Source organism: Parus major, chromosome 2 (assembly GCF_001522545.3).
Source record: "Parus major isolate Abel chromosome 2, Parus_major1.1, whole genome shotgun sequence".
NCBI classification, from domain to species: Eukaryota; Metazoa; Chordata; class Aves; order Passeriformes; family Paridae; genus Parus; species Parus major.
Window position 1 is genome coordinate 90,576,325 of NC_031769.1, and position 20,193 is coordinate 90,596,517.

At 35.9% G+C, this 20,193-nt stretch overlaps 1 protein-coding gene across 1 annotated transcript in view; it reads right to left on the reverse strand.

The window, feature by feature from the left end:
* Positions 1–20,193, reverse strand: part of LOC107200547 (dynein heavy chain 5, axonemal-like) — a 147,771-nt gene that overhangs the window by 93,408 nt on the left and 34,170 nt on the right. The window contains exons 33-41 of the mRNA XM_033519374.1: positions 19,117–19,316; positions 18,860–19,013; positions 16,250–16,516; positions 15,924–16,052; positions 15,308–15,523; positions 13,311–13,457; positions 11,417–11,589; positions 8,325–8,503; positions 972–1,159 (exon numbers count right to left, since the gene is read on the reverse strand). Coding sequence (XP_033375265.1) covers positions 972–1,159; positions 8,325–8,503; positions 11,417–11,589; positions 13,311–13,457; positions 15,308–15,523; positions 15,924–16,052; positions 16,250–16,516; positions 18,860–19,013; positions 19,117–19,316 — 1,653 coding nt within the window. The remainder of the gene's footprint in view (positions 1–971; positions 1,160–8,324; positions 8,504–11,416; positions 11,590–13,310; positions 13,458–15,307; positions 15,524–15,923; positions 16,053–16,249; positions 16,517–18,859; positions 19,014–19,116; positions 19,317–20,193) is intronic.

Sequence of the window (20,193 nt, forward strand, 5' to 3'; positions counted from 1 at the left end):
TGGACAACCACTTACAGATCTTGCTGGAGCTTTTTTAAATGGTTACTTCCTCAGAGCTTTCCAGTGCTGGAGGTTACTGTCCTCTGTGAGCATTCCCAGACCACTTCAGCACAAAGTCAGTCAAGCAGTGCAAGCCATTTCCGAGTATAATTTAAACTAATGGATCTGACCTTTCACTGAAGATGTCTAAGTCATTCATATGAGTACTGCATGGCTCAGTTGTGACAACTGTAGTCACTAGCTGTGCAGTGGTAACTTCTTAATCTCTTTCAGCTCTTTCCAACCTGTCTTCCCTCTGGCCTTTTTATGGCACTTATTTGCCCTCTTTTTCAAATTACAGTGATAACATTAACACTTTTTCAAAGGTAGGACCCCCTAAAATAAGGACAAAGGCTTCTATTTTGAGTTGTGGGTATTAAGTAGCTAAGGAGGGAGAGATACAAAGATGATTTTAAGGTATATTCTTATACTTTCCTGCCGCTTTGCCTCCTGCACTACTAGAAGCAGTCCACAGGCACCAAAGCAAATCTTCAGGAGGCCAGTGAACCAGAGAAAGAGTGGTTTCCCTCAAGTGCTGTCTTCTAGGATTGAAGTCAAAACTTCTTCACAGTTGGTAAAATACTGACCAGACCAGTTACAATAGTCCTTGCAGTGGTCAATTGCTTCTGGTTTATTTTGACAGACTTTGACTGAAAATATGTGGGGTTTAAGTTTAATCTCAATCTGTGCAATATTTTACTAAAAAAATCCTTAAAATACATAGTTAATGATAAATACATACCTCAAGTCCTAAGATCCAGTTAAAAATATAGACAAGAGAAAATTATAATTATTTTATCAAATTATTGTTCAAGTTTAATTAACTATTTTCTAACAGACAGTTCCAATATTTCAAAGGGGAAATTTTGATAGGAAATGGAACAGAAAAGATTTTTCACAGTGATTCCATTTACACGTATTTACAAACATACCATAGTCAGAAATATACCAAATTCTCTGTCCATGTCAACGACATCACCATCAGTGAAGGTAAACTGAAGTTTCTTTTTTTTCTTACACTGAAGTACAATATATATCTGCTGAGCAGCCACTGATAAAACTGGAAGTTCAATGCGGTTAAATTCATCAAAGCAACCCCACGCACCTGACTGAGCTAAACCTAAGAAAAGCAAAAAGAGAAATATTCTCTTAAAATAACAGATCAAATAAGAGTAATTTATATAGAAAATAGAGCATGTTCTATACAACCTACTGTAACACGAGAAGAACAGAGAACACACAGAATAAAATGAGGAGTAAAAGCTCAAAATAAGTTGGGCTGTGCATTAATGACACTCAGAAAAAGTATCACCCCTTGAATGAAAGATATGTAAACTTCTTTACAAAGAATCCTAGACTTCTATAGCAACCATTAGGTAGAAAGTGTTAATTAATAATGTATATAGTAGCATAAATATTCATATATCATGCAACTCATCTATGCAGGGGATGAATTTGTCAAAGGTGAGCTTGAGAAACACTTACCTAAATTAAAAGCACAAAACCAGAGACCACTACATTTCTGACAGAAGCATTTTTTAACAATTAATTCATAGGTAAAAAATTACTGGAGATTAACATCCTACTGCTCAAAAGAGAGGAAAGAATCTGTTGTTACACTTAGAACTGTTACTTGGAACAGGCCATGGAGTTTTAGACGGACAATAGTACCCACAAACATCATTAAATTGGCTTTTGGGAGAGTCAAGTACTCCTTCTTCTGTATCATGCTAATAGGATTGAAATAGGAGACTCTACAGTGGCAGCTTTCCAGAGCAGTAGTGGGAAAGCTACATAATTCCCTGTTTTTCCACACCCATTTCACCAGAGACAAAGGTAGCAAGTCTGTGCAGGAGCTTCATGTATGCCATCCCTCCCTTCCCAAAGACCTCACTGGACAAGTATTTCCAATTGCCTGGGTCCATACTTATAAATGTTCAGAAGTGTTTGATTCACTCCACTGATTGGTGGAACTCAGCTTGGCTTAAGCAGTTTGAAGGCAGTACTAAATGCAGAAATAAAGCACATGTCCAAGAAAAGGCATTTGTGTGTTTGCAGTGTTGAATAACCATACCCAAAGCTCCCCTGAATCCCCCATACTTCATATGGCAATGCCTATAGCACTGGTAAAATAAATCTATGAGCAGTTTATGTGTAAATTTAATTCATTAAGGACTTTAGATAGTTCAAGAGCAAGTATTCAAAAATCATTATCAATACTATGAGGACATTCTTTCACTTTGACTTGCTTTCTTGTTGGATCTTTATTTATCAGTAATGGGACAGGGCTGCAAGTAGGCACCCCTTGAGCTTTTTATTCAGCATCAGCCTCATCAGTACAAGATGAGACATGTAAGATGTTGAAACCTTGTGCTATTACAACAACAGCCAAATTCTCTTGGTTACAAGGCCTTTTAAAAAACTTTCTAGCCAAGAACATAATGTTAAAAGTTTACAAGAATTTGCTTTAGCCAATCATTAAAACTACACATACACTTTGTTTCTAACAGTGCCTGCTTGTTATAGTTTGAAAACAATGGATAAAGCTTCATTATTAAACTTATATTTTTCTATTATCTTGCTTATTATATTTTCTAAGGCCTATCTCTGCACAGTTCAGAAACATGGCCTTATTGTTTCCTGTCCTTGCATATCTGTACTCTTACATTCTTCTATTCTGAGATCTGCTTTCACACAGCTTCTGAGAGTTTTCTAGATTTTCTATTTCCCATAATTTTTTTTTCTCCCCGATTGTTCCGTGTAAAAGAGCTATTTAAAAAATTCAAAATATATAAAGCTTTGCTTAACCTAATCTCTGGTGTCACCTCTACTCCTCCCTTCTGTTAATCTAGACTCCTTTTCTATTTCCCTTTCATTTTCTCTTTCATTTCTTTTCTTTTCTTGCCTTTGCTCAGCCTGTTCTTCTCATAATATGCTACATCCCTTCCCTCTGCTTTTCCTTGTCTGATCTTCTCTTGCCCTTTAAGATTTTCTTCCAAATGCCCTTAATGCCACTTTTATGTTTCTTTTCTGACATTCATATTTTATGTTTTTTCATGCCCATTAACTAATTATTTTAATAATGTTGCATCAATTGGTCTTCTTCACCCATGTAATTTTGGAAAAACAAAATGAGAGGAATCAAACCAGGTCAAAATCAGTGGCAGTAGAACCAAAATTGGCTTCTTAAGGCTTGATTCAGTCAGGGCAATACAGAAGATCTCTCATGAAACTTATTTCAATTCCATATGTAACCTTCCCCTAAACTGCTTATAATTAATTTCTGTGATATTATAAGGAAAAAAGATGCTCCAAAGGAAAATAATCTGAAGAGAATGAAAAGTTAAAGGACTTAATTAAAAAAATTAAAAGCAAGTAGAATACATACAAATACCACAATGCCATAATAATACACAGATTAAAGTAATTCCATCTACAGTTACCAAATTTAAAACATGAAATAATCCTACTGTGTCACTGTTGGACACGATGTAGAAGCATGGGTTCATTCAAAGCACACTAGAACGAGTTGCTAGAAAGGGCTTGTATTCTCTGAACTTTTTAGCTTTTATAGGGTCTTACTCTATAGGTTTAACATGATTGGTAAAGAAACACCACCTCCTGTCCCATTGGTGGGACAAGAGAAAAACACACTATCTACAGTTGTTGCAGAACTGTTTTGAGAAAGTGAACTTACTTACAGAGATAGACTTTGAGTGAGAGGGTTCTCTAGAGACTTTCCCTCAGGTACAGATCAGCTACTGACAGGCTGCAATTCTCTCAGGCTCAGAGAAATCAGGTCTACACTACCGTCTTTGAAAACAAATGAAGAATGTTCCTTGACTTCATTGGTGTGGTAGCAAGTTCTTTAACTGATGTTTTCCTCTCCTTTTGTAAGCAATATCTGGCCCCTGGATGCCCTCAACAGCCCTTCCAGAGGTTTCTATCCAGACTCTGTCTTCCAGTCCAGGAGTTCCACTGTGGCTCAGGCAGGTCCGAACTGTATCGTGTGCAGGGCTGTGCACTGTCCCATCTCCTCCTATCCTGAATTACTGAATGAACTTCTTGGAGGAGCCCACAGCTCCATAGTGTTACACCCAGTCCTGCCTCCTGCTGTTTCTGACTAAACTTCCTAGACAGATTCTGTATCGAGCTGGTCATTTCACATTGTCTGATGTCACTGGACTGCTGATGGGAACAAGCTGTCAACAACCTGCACTGTGGGTCTGTGCCCTGCTGAGCGAAGTCCCTGCCCCTGCCTTTGTGCTGATCACCCTGGGCTCCTCATCTTCCCCTCAGGGAGCTGCCCCATTCTTGCTGCTCTCTGATAAAAAACATACTGCAGAGATTTTTCAAATTAATTTGCCCCCTTTTGTAATATGTGTTATATGACTCCTAGGATCCACTCCAAAAAGAAACCAAAGAAAGTGATGTTTTTCTGCTTTGTTTCTTAAACATAAATATCTATTTTTTGGGATAAAGAAAGGAAAATCTCTAAAGCTGGATATTGTTTAATTAAGAAACTTAGTTCCATATAATATTGTCTCTTACACTTATTGTCTGTATCTTAAAGGGTTTTGAAAGTAATTTCTCTATAGAATGCTGAGCTTCAGTTCTGACCAAATAATTTTTCTTTGGGAAAGTAAAAGAAAGTTCACTTGTTCTGTGATGCCACCTGCTGCATGGAGTTAGGAAACCTCATTCTCAGACAAGGCCAATATCCCACAGCTTTGAATAAACTCAATTCTGGCAAAATTGTTTCATTCTGATGGTGTTGAAAAAGGAAAGAAAATACACATATATGCTAGAAACACACACAAGCAAAGGCACAGCAAGCAAATTCTCTGCTGCAAAACAGCTCAGAGTCAATATAATTGCGTCATATTGTGAATTAAATTATGTTCCCATGCTGAACATATCATGGTTATCAAATACAGAAATGGAGTAAAAGCAGCAAATAAAGGACAGGATTAAAGAGATCTTTAATTATATCTGAAAATTGTGGCAATACCCCTGCCCCAATCAGTACAGATATCCTACAAACCTGGTTCTGAAATGATGAAAGAATCTCACAGAATAATTATTAGCCTCCAGACTGTAACATGAATATCTGCACTGCAGAGCCATATCTGTATTTTTCCACATTTTTTTCCCCAGATTTTTCATAGGAGTAGAACTATAGTGATATAATTCCATGGAAATGTTACTGAAATAAAACTCTGTCTAGACAAAGTGCAACACACAAGCAGCAAACTAAAAAGTAATCACTGGCCCTGAAAGAATTTACAGAATGCCAGACTTGTGTATTCAACTTCTGAATTAAAATAAACATTAAAAGCTTAAGTTAAATATTGCATTAAATACAAATCACAAAAAGTTACTTCAGGTAGGACTGGAATTGTTTGACTGTAACTATAGAAAACAGAACCAAAGCAAACACAACTTTTATACTCATCTAGAGGCAACCACAGACAAAAGGTTTCCTAAAGGGTATCCACCAACAATTTTCAGAAACAGTGATGAAGTATCCCTGGTTTGCTATTCATGGGCAATTTCATCACTGAATTTGATATAAGAGAAAACTTGAAAATTCATCTTCCCACTTGAATCCCTGGTACTTTCTCAGGTTACCTGTGGTCCAGTTGAGGCGACAATCTGAATCTAAATTTGATTCAAATTTGAAAAACAAAATTATCAAAGATCAAAGTCCAGGCCTTGAACATAACAACTGGATCATCTGCTTATGAATGTCTTGAATCTCACAGAAAAATAAAACAGATGGAAACAGGGAAACAGGAAGACCAAACCTCAGCTCTGACCCAACCAGAAGAATTTCAAATCATAATTTCATAGTATACAATATATTCTATATTAGTTACCTTATATTTCTCTATTTTTTTTTTCTTGAAATGAAACATCTTGTCTTTGCAGCAGAAGTCAGGAAACATGCCTGCAGACAGCACACCACCACCTCTCCCTGCCTCTTTTCTCCTCACTGCTAAACCTGCTAATGTCTCATGGCTTGACCCACTGCACTAGACAAAGTGAAAAGTTTGCATTTGGAAACATTGGTGATGGAGCACCAAACCTATCACAGACGTGGAATTCTGAAATATTTCCCATTGTGAGCACTGAAATACGTAGTATGTTAATGAGAACTTTCTTATATGTCTGCATGAAAGTGCTTCTTCAGCTGAGAAGAATTATCCTTCTTTTCCATTAAAGACCTCGTGTGCTGTAAAGAATCCTTATCTGAACTCACTTTGCCCCTTATATTAAATCAAAAAGAGCTCATTTCCTTCCATAACTTCAGTATATCCACTCTTCGAGAAATTGCAGATATTCTAAAGACATAAAAAAGGTGATTGCAAGCCAGGCCCTTCCAAGTAGTGACACTAAATCTAAAGCAACTGACTTCAAATGTCCCTTCACAAATGAAAGCATCAATGACTTATGTAAGAACAGAATCTTACTTTTGTTCCCAGACACACAGCAGCCATATGAATGCTGAAAATCCTCACCCTATTCAGGCTCTATTCTGCTGGCTCTATTACCTAATTTCCAGGCAAATTCTCTGAGTAGCAAGCTATGATCCCACTTGCAAATTTACTGAAGTAAGCAGTCACAGGCATCATGGTTGCTTGAGCAGCAATTAGATGAGTTCTAGAAATTCTATTTTTTCTAGCTCATACTGAACACCAGCGTGCCATTAAATGAGGCAGCCAGAGAAGAAGGACACATTGCACAGTATTTACTTTGCTTCAGCAGCATATGATGACAATACTACATGTAAAATGGTCAGCTTATAGAAAAACAACAGAAAAAGAAAGCTGAGCCCTAAAACTAAACTTGTACTTTTAGACACAGAAATTGTGTCCAGTTTTAATTTTAAAAAAAAAATTAAAAGCTGCAATGATCACTACTGCCTCAATCTGAAATGGGAAAGGTTAAGTTACCAGAATGCTCAGGATAAGAGGACAGAAAAAAGGCAAGGATACAAAAGTAGGTGTCTGAACTGACACAAGTCACGAACAGTTTAATACAAAGAAGTGAAATCACCATGGAGTCAGAAAAAGAGGTGTTTACGTAAAGAGATACAAACATTCTCACAGAAGTAGAGCAGAAGAAGACAACAGCTTGGTGACATCAAAGACAAACCCACTGTAAGGAGAAACAAAGGCTGACATCTCCCTTACAGACTGATGACTGCAGGAACAGCAGAGACCCAGCTTGTGCTTGGCATTATGAGGATACTCAAATAGGGTATCTATATAGTATAAGTATAAAATGAAGGTACTCCCAGGCCTCTTCTGTCTAATAACAAGGAGCAAAATAAACCTGTGACACTAAAGGTCTGCACACACCATAAAAGATGTGCAAGTAAAACTCAGCCCAAATCTGTGAGGGTTACAAGAGGTGCTTTGAGAAACCTGTGGCCTTAACTGAAGGTATTCCCATGCATAGGTGGTTCAATTTCTAGCTCAGAAATGTTTCTCTGTTTAAAAAATAATGTCCAGCTTTGCTGATTTCTTAATTGATGCTAAATATTATCCCTAGGTTATATTTTATACTTCAGGAGACATCACAACAGTGAAAATTTTGTTTATGATACCTTGTATATACACTATAATGTATCATTTATAGTTAAAAGCCCACCACTCACAGAAAATGGTGGCATTCTGTGGTCTGTCAATCCATTTATAAACACAGCTACAAAAAATAAAACAGACCATTATAATGAAATCGACACATTTGGGATCACTAATCATTGTTTGCAAAACTAAATTCAAAATTTTGCTAACTATGAAGAGTTATCAGAGTTTTACCACTGTGTCATTTTTCTGGTTTCAAAAGAGTCCTATAGTTAAATAATACACTGCAACATTTTGCATATTTCTCTGCCTTGCACAACATTGTTAAGGTTCACATCTGATTGTCTTGTTTGACACAAAAATAGCAAATCATAAGTATCAATCCTCTCTCTACATGGGATGGGTGGGATAGAGGCATTAAAAAACCCCAAACAGTAGAAAGGATTAAAAGGGAAAAAGAAAAGAAGACATAGATGGGAAACACCACTGAAGAATATTCAAACAAAAAGTCCTGGAAAACATGCAGGAAGAAAGAGGGGAAAATTCAAATAAAATCAAATATCAGGTAAAGTTAATGAGTGCCTAAAAAGAAGAGGAAACAGAGATGAAAATGCCCTCGAAATCATTGCCTAACTCACTACGGAAGGGGCAAAACTTACAACTCTAAAATGAATAAAGCAGGTATTTTCTTACCTTTATAGATACGACCGAGTCCTCTGTAGTCCATTTGGTCTGAACAATTGAAAACAACAACATACTTTCCCAGGCATTTGCCCATGTCTTTAGTTGTCTCTGTTTTCCCTGTCCCGGCAGGTCCTGCTGGTGCACCACCCATACTCATGCCCAGGGCCTGTGCCAGAGTGATGTAACATCTAAAGACAGAACAAACAGATCTGTGAATCTTTTCCTACCATTAATTACCTGAAAGTCCATCAATGCAACCACAACAGATGCATTATCCAGATCTGGGGAAGGGGGCAGAAATGTATTTCTATGTGGTAAGTCCTCAGTCATGCTCCTTGCACACTGTGAAGCTGAGTTACCAGGACCAGCTTTGCCCCATCTGCATCAGCCATGACTGCAACAACCCAAGAAATCCACAGGACAGCTCTAAATGCTGAATACCAAAACACTGTAATATTGTGATTTTCTCAGACTATCATACACCCTTCTTCCACTACAATGTGTGCTCATTCTGCGGCACACAGCCACTGGGTTTCTGCCATTGCCCACTCCCTCCTATTGTCTTCCCAGAGCACTCATGATGGGTTCTCTGATCTGGCAGTAGGAAGGCACAGAGGCTGGAAGCACATCCTGTTCCTGACATTTCCACAGCAGCACATCAAACCAAAGCAGTGCTGCCAGTCATGAGAGGCCTCTGAGTTCCAGGAGAGCAATGGATGAGAGGAAAGATGGCAATGGGAAATGGAGAAAGAGGAGGAATCCATGAGACTTATGATCATCTTCTGCTTCAGCCTTCATCCTGGGTTGAGATCCTCAAGTTTAAGTCTCAACCTTCCCAGATGGTGTGGAGGTTACTGAAGAGTGTAAGGTAGCCTGTTGTTCTATCCTGCAATGCTCCAAAATCACAGGAAGCACACTTTAGCATTGTGAAGCTCAATAGCTTTATGATGGATGTGGGGAGATAAAATGGGCACTGGAAAAAATCCCAAATGATAGCACCTAGTATGATTTCTTATGAAACAACAGAATACTCATTCGAGTATAATAGCAGTAAGAATGCTTTATCACCTCATTACCCAGTGATCAGTTAAGAGGCCATCATTTAACACATAAAAAATACCACTCCTAACAATTCTGCTACTGAAAATGAGGTAAAGACAAACCGACTACAGAGCACAGGTTCTGTATAGACCTTTCCCTTCATTTTTGGTGTATGCCATGACATGGACTGTGTCTGATATGATGTGTAGGAGCATTCAGTTTCAGTGCCATTATCTTAATGCAATATACCACCAGCTGTGTGTATTTATCATGTGCTTAGGGAATCTCTCTGAACATGAAATCACTAGCCAAACAGCACTTGACTCCAAGCTGATGAATGGAACAAAGACATCATTACCTGAAAATTTGCAGAAGATCAGACAATTCCATGCAGCAGTATTATAAATAGTAAAATGGAAATAGCCCATAAGGGGAATAAAGTCTATTGTTGTGCAGCATCGCCTAATATTTTTATTATTTATTATTTTATTTATTATTAATATTATCTACCATTGTTCACATGGGTACATAAGTTTCCCATGTGAACACTAGGAAACATCTCTGCCTCAAATACCCTTTCAACATGTGACAGTGGGTAGTCTCCAATATCTGCAGCTTTGTTTGGCTCTTCCAGGTTTGTCCAAAGAGAGATATGCATGTTCTTTCTGTTGTTGTTGTTGTTGTTGTTATGGTTTAAACTCATTTAAAAGGCTTGTTTTCTTAATCATGTCACCCTGTGCTAATTTTCAATCTTGTGTGACACAGCACCTTGTAGAACCGTAATATATTCTATGTCCAGTTCCAGTCCAGCTCCTGGCTCTGCACAAAACAAACCCAAAAAACCACACCACATGCCTGAAAGCCTTTTCCAAATGCCTTTTAAACTCTGGCAGGCTTGGTGTCATAACCACTTTCATGGCTGCATTTTAATTCTGGAAACAAATTTTGAATGACAACATTTTTTTGACACTAGCTCTCCTAGTGGGTAAAAATATTTTCAGTGTGTTAGTGCTGCCATAGCCACCAATCAACTTCATGTGTACTGTTGCAAACAAACCTCTGTCTAACATAGGAACAGTAGGATGCATAACAGAGAATTTGGGAAATGTGTGTTAATTATTAAAAGCCAGGTATCCACATGCAGAGGTTTGTCTTTCTTAAACAGCTCACAGGGAGTAATTTTTGTTCAGAAATAGGCAAAAATCTGTATTTTCATTAATAAATAAAATCTAGTAGGACCAAGAATGCAAAGACAATTCCAATATTAACTCAAGATGGGGCATTGAGCAAACTGGTCTAGTGGAAAATATCCCAGTCCAAGGCAAGGGGGTTGGAACTAGATGCTCTTTAAAGCCCCTTCCAATCCATTCTATAATTCTATAAATGGCTGAAAGTGCAAAATATTTTGACATTTGTATCCACATATAAAAGAACAAGCCCTGGCACAGCAAATACATCTGACTCTTGCCTCGCTGAAGCACCAAGCACTTTAGGAAAACAGACATCTGATGAAGTTTATACTGTGCTGTATAACTAACTCCCCAGCAATAAAAATTTCACCTTATGATTGCCCTCAGAGTTTTTATGTGCTAGTAGTCCTGCAGTTCTCCACAGGCCTTGCTTAAAACCATACTGGCACTAGTTATGCAATGCTATGTCTTGAGTTACTGCTTTTTCCTACAGGGTGACTTCAGAATAATCACTTGCTGTAATTCCAAAGTCTCGCACAACTACTTGCTTATTGAAAGCAGTAATACATTGGTGTTTAGATTGACTCTGCTTAGGCTGGTGAAATGTATGGTGTTCAGGCATATTTATCTCGAGAGCAAGTGCATTTTTCAATGCCCATCACAGCTCATTTATCTCAAGCAAGCACTCAAATTCAACCTGCTTTCGATAGCTGAATATATAAGCACTGGCCTCTGCTGTTCACCAGCGATATTGCAGCATTGTAGTGCAACCTAAGTAATTCTGACGCATGAAAATTAAAATAATTAAGTCAAAGGAAGTATTAATAAATCTTAGGTCCAATACTATACACTTCATTCCTTTTAAAATACCTGTCAGTTAAGGGAGTTATAACAAGCCTGTCTGTACAGCCTAAGTACTCATTGCAGTAGGTGAACTCTACATCAGTGATTTTGATAATGCATTTATCCAAGTCTTCAAGAAAATAAAATCGAGATTGTTTTTGCCATTCAAAATCAGATGGAGATTTAATGTTCATACGGACCTATTATGGAAAAGAAAAATCATTAATACAGAAATGAATCAGTAACAAATTAAACTTAAATTCCATACAGGAAAAAAAAAGTCTACTTCATATAAATTCATGACCTTGAAGAACGAACACAGAATCTGTCAGGAGCCAAGACACCCAGAATTATCTTTTCAAACCTAAGTCTATGACATGCTCTGAATCTTCTGTCCACTTTGATTTTCCTCAGATTTGGGCACAGAGATTATGAATTGTGTCTTACAGAGATATTGAAAACCAGTCATGAAAAACACAAAAAAATGACCAGTACCGGCTATCTTGCATGATAACTGCACCATTACTCACAGAAATAGTAGATTGTGCACAGTATTTGAATACATTGTACAGACATCTGAGTGCTTGTTTATTAGGGTTGTATTTTTCAGTATGAACTTGCCACACACATATTTAGGTTTGTGGGTATTAATAAATTCATTATTATTGACACTGGATCCCAAAAACACTGGCCTCTTACAGAAAATATTGCCCTGGTTATTGGCCTTACAAACACAGTGTAAGGTGAAGAGGAGGTTCTGGAAACTCTGCCACTTCCCTCTCCTTTATCTCAATCACTAAAGGATGTACTTAGCAGAGAATACAGTGTTTTAAGAAAGAAGGCTACTATTACATATAAAATTTAAGAACCCTTTCCACAGACTTCCTCCTGACTTTTTATTTCATATACAAAACCTACAAATTAAAGCAATTTTCCATAATTTTATTATAACGTGACATTAAATTGATTAAGAAAATAGTTATGAAGATAAGTTTAATATTACAGACAGGGGACAAAACCCCATGCTTATCTTAGAAGCCAGCAGTTTTCTTTCTAGATTTCAGTACTTCTCTTGATTGTTGTCTATTTTCTTTACACATGCACTTAATTTTTATCTTCCTAACATATATGCATAAATCAAGCTATCATTATAAAATTATTTACCTTTGCATCATTCAAGCCCTTTTGAAGTATTTTACTTCCATTTTTATAACTATGCTTTCATTTATTCAACATCCTTATCTAAAGGAAGCCTGATGCAACTCAATTATCAAAAACACTGAAATATTTGTTGTATTCATTGCTGCTATCCTCTTCAAATATATAAAGCCTCACTGCTTTTACCTTTGAATAACTATTACCTTAAATCAACACATAGGCTGGATCAGAAATCACAAGATTGACAGGAATGCTAAAGGGAGTTTTTTACATTTACATTTCAATCAAATAATGCATTAAATTTTCAAATTGAGAGGATATTTAATTTTAAAAGTTAAAGTCTTTTGCTCATGGTGAATTTTTGCATGATGAGAATAATAACCATTTAAAAAACTGAAGTCTAAACCTATATAACACCTATAATAAAAATTATGTATTAATTTTATATAATAATATATAAATATATAATATAAATAAAGATGTTATATATAATATAATTAAATAGATGTAATATAAATATATATTATATTTTTGTATATAAATATATGTATATATATATTAAACAATTTAAATAATCTATATAAAAAAATCACCCTTCTCACTGTATTGCATCTATATTAAATCAAACTAAATCTGATATTCTCTATCAAAGCAGTAATATCAGAGTTATTCAAAGAGAATAGATTCAAGGTTTGCTTATAATTTTTTTATATGTGCAAGAACTTCCATACAGAAAGACCCTTGATGGTTTTTCAAAACTTACCAAATCATCAAAGATATCCTTCTGGTGCACATGAATGGTGATTAAAGTTTCATATTTTGTGCGCTCCATTCTTGTCAGATTGTGTGTTGCCATGTCAATCAACTCATTTAAAAGTTCCAAGAACTTCTGATTTGTTGTGTGCATTACCTTTTCCACAAGCAAGAATGATCATATTAATACAAACTCCATTTTTTCCCCAATATTTGGAATTTAAAAATTAAAAAAAAATAAAATTGAAATATCCAGGCTTATAATATCCATATTCTGCTTTGTATTTATTAGGCTTGGAATTCTAAAGTTGGATTTGCAGGCTACCTTCCATTCATACATTCCTACCCAACACAGTACAATAAGGTTATATCTAGATGAGAAGGTCACACTGTAAGATTTTATTCCAAGACTCTTGCTCCTTTTACTACACATTACATTTTCAGCTGACTGCATCCCTGCATATATTCAGAACCATCAGTCAATGATTTTGGGTAGTATATATCCGCCCAAGCTGAATCTAAGCTTTAGGGGAAACAGGAACCTGAAGATCTGTCATGTCCTTTAACCAGAGGAAGGGGGAAACATACCATAATTTTAGATGCTCAATAATAATTTCTTTTGTGGTACCAAATCTGTTACAAAGTTCCACAAATACTGACTATACATTACTGACTTAGGTAAATAGTACCAACCTCTGCCAGTGACACTCCTGGTACACAAGTAAAAGCACTGAGATTTAAGAAAGAGCAGTTCATTTATAGCACTGTTCCAAATGTGTGACAGAACAATCACACTAGCTTTCTGTAAATACATGCAGAGCCTAAAATTCACACAGTTTGATGAGAAAGAAATGCTAAAAACATTGTTAAAACTAACAGAGAATTAAATAACCTCCACATCCCCCAAACACACATGCAATTCAGCCCAAAAAACCACAAAAGTTGTTATCTTGTTAATGCAAAAGAAATTTTGTACCTAGTTTTTCTATGAACTAGAGTGGACTAAGTTTAATCCACTAGGTTTAAAGGCAGGTTTACGCCCTTTTTAAACTTTGAACAATGAAGAAAATGTAGCAGCATATGGTTTTCTCCATAGTCTAAAACAGTCTAAGCCCTTACTTTCATACAGTACCAAAGTACAGCATGGACTTTGTCCTGCATTTACTTTTATAGTAGGATGTTGTTACACATTCTTTGTTCTATCTGGAATATATATCTATCTGTATATTCCTGATTTTATATATATATATTTTTTTTTTTTCCTGATTTTATATATATATTATATATTATATATTATATATTATATATTATATATCGTATATCGTATATCGTATATCGTATATTGTATATTATATATTATATATTATATATTATATATTATATATTCCTGTATATATATGTATCTATATGTACATTCCTGATTATTTGCAGTTTGCAGCCCTTTAATTCACATCCTCTCTTTCTTCTTTCATAGATTCACTGTTAGGAATAACACTTTGGTTGTTAACAGCATCTTCTCCACATGCTTGAGAGTAAACCAACACCTCCTGAAACAGATTCTATTCTTCCCCTTCCCTAAAAATATAGTTCATCAACTGAAGGATGTTATATATTTGGATAGAGTACACCAATGTCCACAAAGCAGTTACTTCCCCAAAGTTCAGGATTTTTTATTTCTTTCCAAATTTGATTTTGTGAAAGTAACAAGATGAGATTCCCCATATTCCCAAACTAAGAAACTGTCCCTTCCCAAGATGATTGCCCTAACAAAACAATAGGGAAAATCGAAGGATTAGGAACAATTCTAAAGCACATGCTGGGGCATAATGAGGAGGTGTGACTCCTTAACACATTTTTATTGTTCTGTTTTCCTGTTAGTTTATTTGCTATTCTGGGTAATTTACTGGTACTTTGTGCTTTTTCCTACATGTTACTTTTAACTTTTCACAATACGTACTGTTACAAACAATGCTTTTAATAAATCCCCAAAGATTCATTAAATGCTACCTTTTTGTCTGTTTTGGTACTGTTCAGTGCCTTCTCTGCATCTCTGGTCCAGATAATTTGAATTCCCAGAAGTCCTATTTGTGCAGGAAACATTGCCTGAAAGTCATACATCTTAAATTCTGAATCGTTAATGGCCATTGATGCCTGTCTAATGATGGTGTGGATTGTTTTCCTAATCCCATTCAGCAGCTGACCTAACCAGAATTCCACATTGCCCTGAAATAAACAAGAAAGTACTTTTAGAGAATTAGTTCATGAATAATTCACACGGAGAAAGAGCTCTACGTGACTTTTTTCCCAGTTCTTCCTACTCCCATTTCTGTATTTGTTATTCTCTAATTTTTAAAATATTCCTTTCCTCTTTCTGCTCCAATGCCCTGCTAGAGATATGTGATGGATTTGGCACTTCACAGCAGTACTGCTGAGAAAACAGGTAAAGCAATCGTTACAAACTGACACAAATGTCCTGTCCCTTCTACTCTTTGCTCTTGCTGTTCACATTGGGAGGTTTTCATTCAGCTAGTCAAATAATAGCATGCTGCAATACTGTCTGCCTCAAAAACATAAATCTACTTTAAATCAAGTCATGAAAAACTGTAATATATACTTTCATTACCTGAGCTAAAACTGGTTCGATAATATTGACCTGTTCTCCTTCTTGAGATTCAAACAATAAAATCTGGTCGTAGTTTTTTTCATGAAATCCCACTCGATTAACATTGTCAAACAAACTTAATAAATGTGCCTACAACAGAATCAGAAAAAAAAAAAAACCTTCATAAACTGATCTAGCATTCTTACTTTGTCTTTAAGTTCTGTATTAGAATACACTTTAAATCTTTCTATAAGTGAAAGAAATTCTCTCAAATAAACAAAAAAAATCCACCACGGTCTTCTCTAGTAATATTGACCATGAGAATACTATTGCATTATTGCTTGTACCTGAATAGTATGGGAATCAGATGCTTGACCAAGGATTTCCAGAAGAGCAGGGTCAGATACAAAAAAAAATCTCGGAAATATTAACCGTTTTTTTTCCAAATAGCCAGTCAGTGATTTCTGACAGATTTCCAACTGTTCCAGCAAATGTGGTAGCAGCTGTGCCAAAGTCTCATCTCCAACACAGCACTGCACAATGTCTGATGTTTCATGGGCTCTCTGCATAATTCTCTGCCATGACTTATCAATGTTCTGAAATCTTCTGGCTTCCTGAAGTACATGATAAATGCATTAGATTTTCCTCATGTTCGTCATATTCTAAAAATTAAACAATTCTATCAGACAAGGTAACAGTTTAATATTTCCCTTTCTGTTTAAGTCTTCTTTGGAGGAATAATGTATGAATATTTATAGGCATGCTTATTATTGACCAGAGTTTAAATTGCAAGAGAAAGAGTACAATGGGACAGCTCTGGAAATGTCTTACTTCATGTTGGGCACCAAAATTTTTGACATAAAAGGATTCCAACACAGATGAGAAAACTCAAAAAGCAGCATTCTCAGACATTACAGCCTTCCTAACAGCAATACACAACATCATGTAAGCTGTTAGTAGCAACACTTCATGAACAAAACCAGTATACACAGTCTGAAGCTGTGTATAGAGACAGTCTGTACATTACAAGTGTCGTAGGTGAAGAGAGACAAGTTCTCAGACTGGAAATTGAAAAATAAATATTTTTATACACTAGATATACTGACATTAAAAACTCTTTCCTCACCTACAACAAATGAAATCATAAATTATCTGAGAGATAGAAGAGACCTTAAAAGAAGATCCACAGCAATTTGTCTGTCACAAGGCAGGATCATACCAAAACTATTTATCTGTCCTGTGTTTAGTGATGCTCAATGATGGAGATTTAGAAGCCTCTCCAAGCAATTTTTGCTACTGGTGACTCTCTTCTATTATCTAAGCTACATCAGATAACAACAACAACGTTTATTCCTTCCTGTTGAGAACAGACCTTGAATAAAAATATACATTAAAATAAAAAAATTATCACTTCTTTGCTTCACTTTTTCCTTATCTTCAAGTCAAACAAGTCTGGTTTGTTGAATCTTTTCTTGTGCCTCATCCTTCCTGGATAGTTCCTCATTCTTACCACCCTCTTCTATGCTCTCTCAAATTTGTCAGTGTGTTTCTTTGGACAAAACTAATATTTTACTTATTGTTTGGTTATTGATGTTTATGCATTCCACTCCTCTGCATTTTGCACACCAGCAAGCTAAAATGCATTTTCTGGTAGTACTATCAGAGACAATGGCAAAAACCTATCAAAATATATGGCAACTACTGGTTTTCCTCTACCCACAAAGCTTCTTGCCCACCCTAAAAATAAATTTAATTTGTTCAACATGTTTTGCTTCTAATTAATTAATGTTGACTGAACATTATTCATGTCCTTAATTTCCAGATGCAAACAGTTACTTGTTGCAATGTTCATCCAGAAATTGCAATTAAGCCCACTCCTCATTACTCCTTCATCAAGCTGTTCCTTCTCCTCCTTCATCAAAGACAGCCACTACATTTGTTTTTTTTCAGAATATTGGCTCATGTATCTATCATCCTTGGAAGAAGTAACTTTAGCAGCATTTGCTCATCTTCACAAGGTGCTTATTGATTCTCTGATAAGCACTAACAACTTAAATATATCTCATGGAAAAAAAGAAAAATTCTTATCTAAACAACAATTAAAAAAACTTTCTTTAGCTTATAAAAATTAGTCTTAATTTGGGATACTGTAAGTCTTTAATTATAAAATATGTGTTCTGAAATAAATTAATATCTCATAATTTCCCAATAATACCAGTTTTGTTTAGTTACACCATTTGATCCAGCACGACTCAACTGTGGTCTGTTAGAACTGTGTGAAAACCCCTCATTAGGAGACACAACAAAAAGGATGATTTTTTTTCCTGCTATTTCTCTCTTGTTCGGATCATTCCCTATATCTTGTGCAGCTACTGCCTTGGAAGGTCATCTGCCTTTTGAAGAGGTTGCAGTGTTCCAAACAGATTAGCACATGTGCAGCTCCCAAGCCTGGCAGCATGTCTCTGTGGGACTTCATTAAACTGAGTCCTAGCAAGTACAGAATTCATATACAAAATCTGTCATTCTATTATTACAGCTTACAGCCTATAAACATGTGCACACAGGAAGAAAGGGATATTTGTACATATGGCAGAAGCGATAAATCAGTTTTGTGCCATTAAGTAGTTCTGAGTCCTGTACTAATTCACTAATATTGCACGTTGACAGGAACATGCAAGCTTGAATTGCAAACAAATGTATTCCTGTAGGTTTCACCAAGTTCTAAGCAATCTTTACACAGACAGATCCTAGTTTGGCAAAGCTTCTCCTGAACTGCCTATGCACAGCCCACAAATCTTATAAGTTACATATATAAAACTTATATATATATATATGTAAGTTATATATATATATAACTTTATATATATATATATATATATGTTATATGCACTGGCAAATAAGCTCTATGACGTGGCTAATCTCCTGGTACAACACATTATTATCATACATCAATATACCTGAGGTAGTTGTTTTGCAATGTCTCCACCAACAAACACAGCTTCAAGGTAAATCCAGAGGTTCTGTACAGTAATCCAATTTTCAATTATCTCTGCAGTATTGGTCAGCTTTTGAACCCATTGTTGTATAGTGGACTTAAAAGGTGCATTATACCTGCATGAACATGAGTTAAAGGGAAGAAGAACCTAAGATGATAATTGTTTACTCAGGGGGTTGGTTAGATTTATGCAGTATGTACATTTATTAAGATTTGTACCGGTTGCTCATCAGTGACCCCAGCATCATGAGGCTATCTTCCACCAAAGCTATTTTCTCTGATATATCTGATCCTTTCAGAAGAAGTTCTCCACGAGTTTTGAATTGGCTGAAACTGAAAGCATAAGTACTCCATTCACTGATGATATGCTTCAATTTTGCTTCAATATCCTTTTCTTTCACAGCACTGATGCAGATATCCTGTGTAAAATTAAAATAGTAAATTACATTCATCTAAGACTATTATAAAGCACATTTATAAAGACTATTAAAATGTATTGGCTTGATCCAGATCTCAGTGTAAACTCAGGCTAATGAAAATATACATTGAAACACCTCAAAGTTATCATGTTTAAAACAAGATTATATTCTAGTACTTGTAGCAGGTACATTTAATGGGCTATGCACCATCCTCACTGCTACTATCATCTTACACACACAAAATTCACTGAGTCAGTGAATCTGCAGAAAGTATTTGCCTCTCTGTATGTATTAATATTTGAAATCAAATAAACTGACAGAGGGGTTTAAAGAAAATAAACACTGCCAATCAAAACCAATAAATATTCCAAGAACATTCTAGACTGACAACGTAACTGTCAGCTACTTCTTGAAGATGGTGAGGACAGGACTGTCATAAAGCTGGTTATTTCAAAAGAGATAAAAGATCAAACACTCAGACTGGATCCCAAATTCTGGTTCAGTAGTACATCAGATTCTATCACAGGTATAAAGTGTTTCCTGAAGTGGAACTCTGAACTTTTCACAAGGAAAGAGAACCTTTCTTGTCCAAGAAATTGGTACAGCAGAGGTTTGATTTAATGGTTTTCCCTTAAAAATGCTAATTTTCAGAACAAGACAAAACAGGTCACTACTCTGGAAATCATATAGATTTAGCTAAGTGACCATGGAACTGAAATTAGAAACTGTTAGAGTTTTACTTCTTTAGTTTTAGCTATGCTTTGTTCTTGTAAAAGGCAACAAGCATAAAGACACTTGCTAGGTAACTTCTGTCCCCCAAACAAGTAGACAGTAGCTTTGAAGCTTGTGCACACTCCATATGCCTGCTCAGCTATCT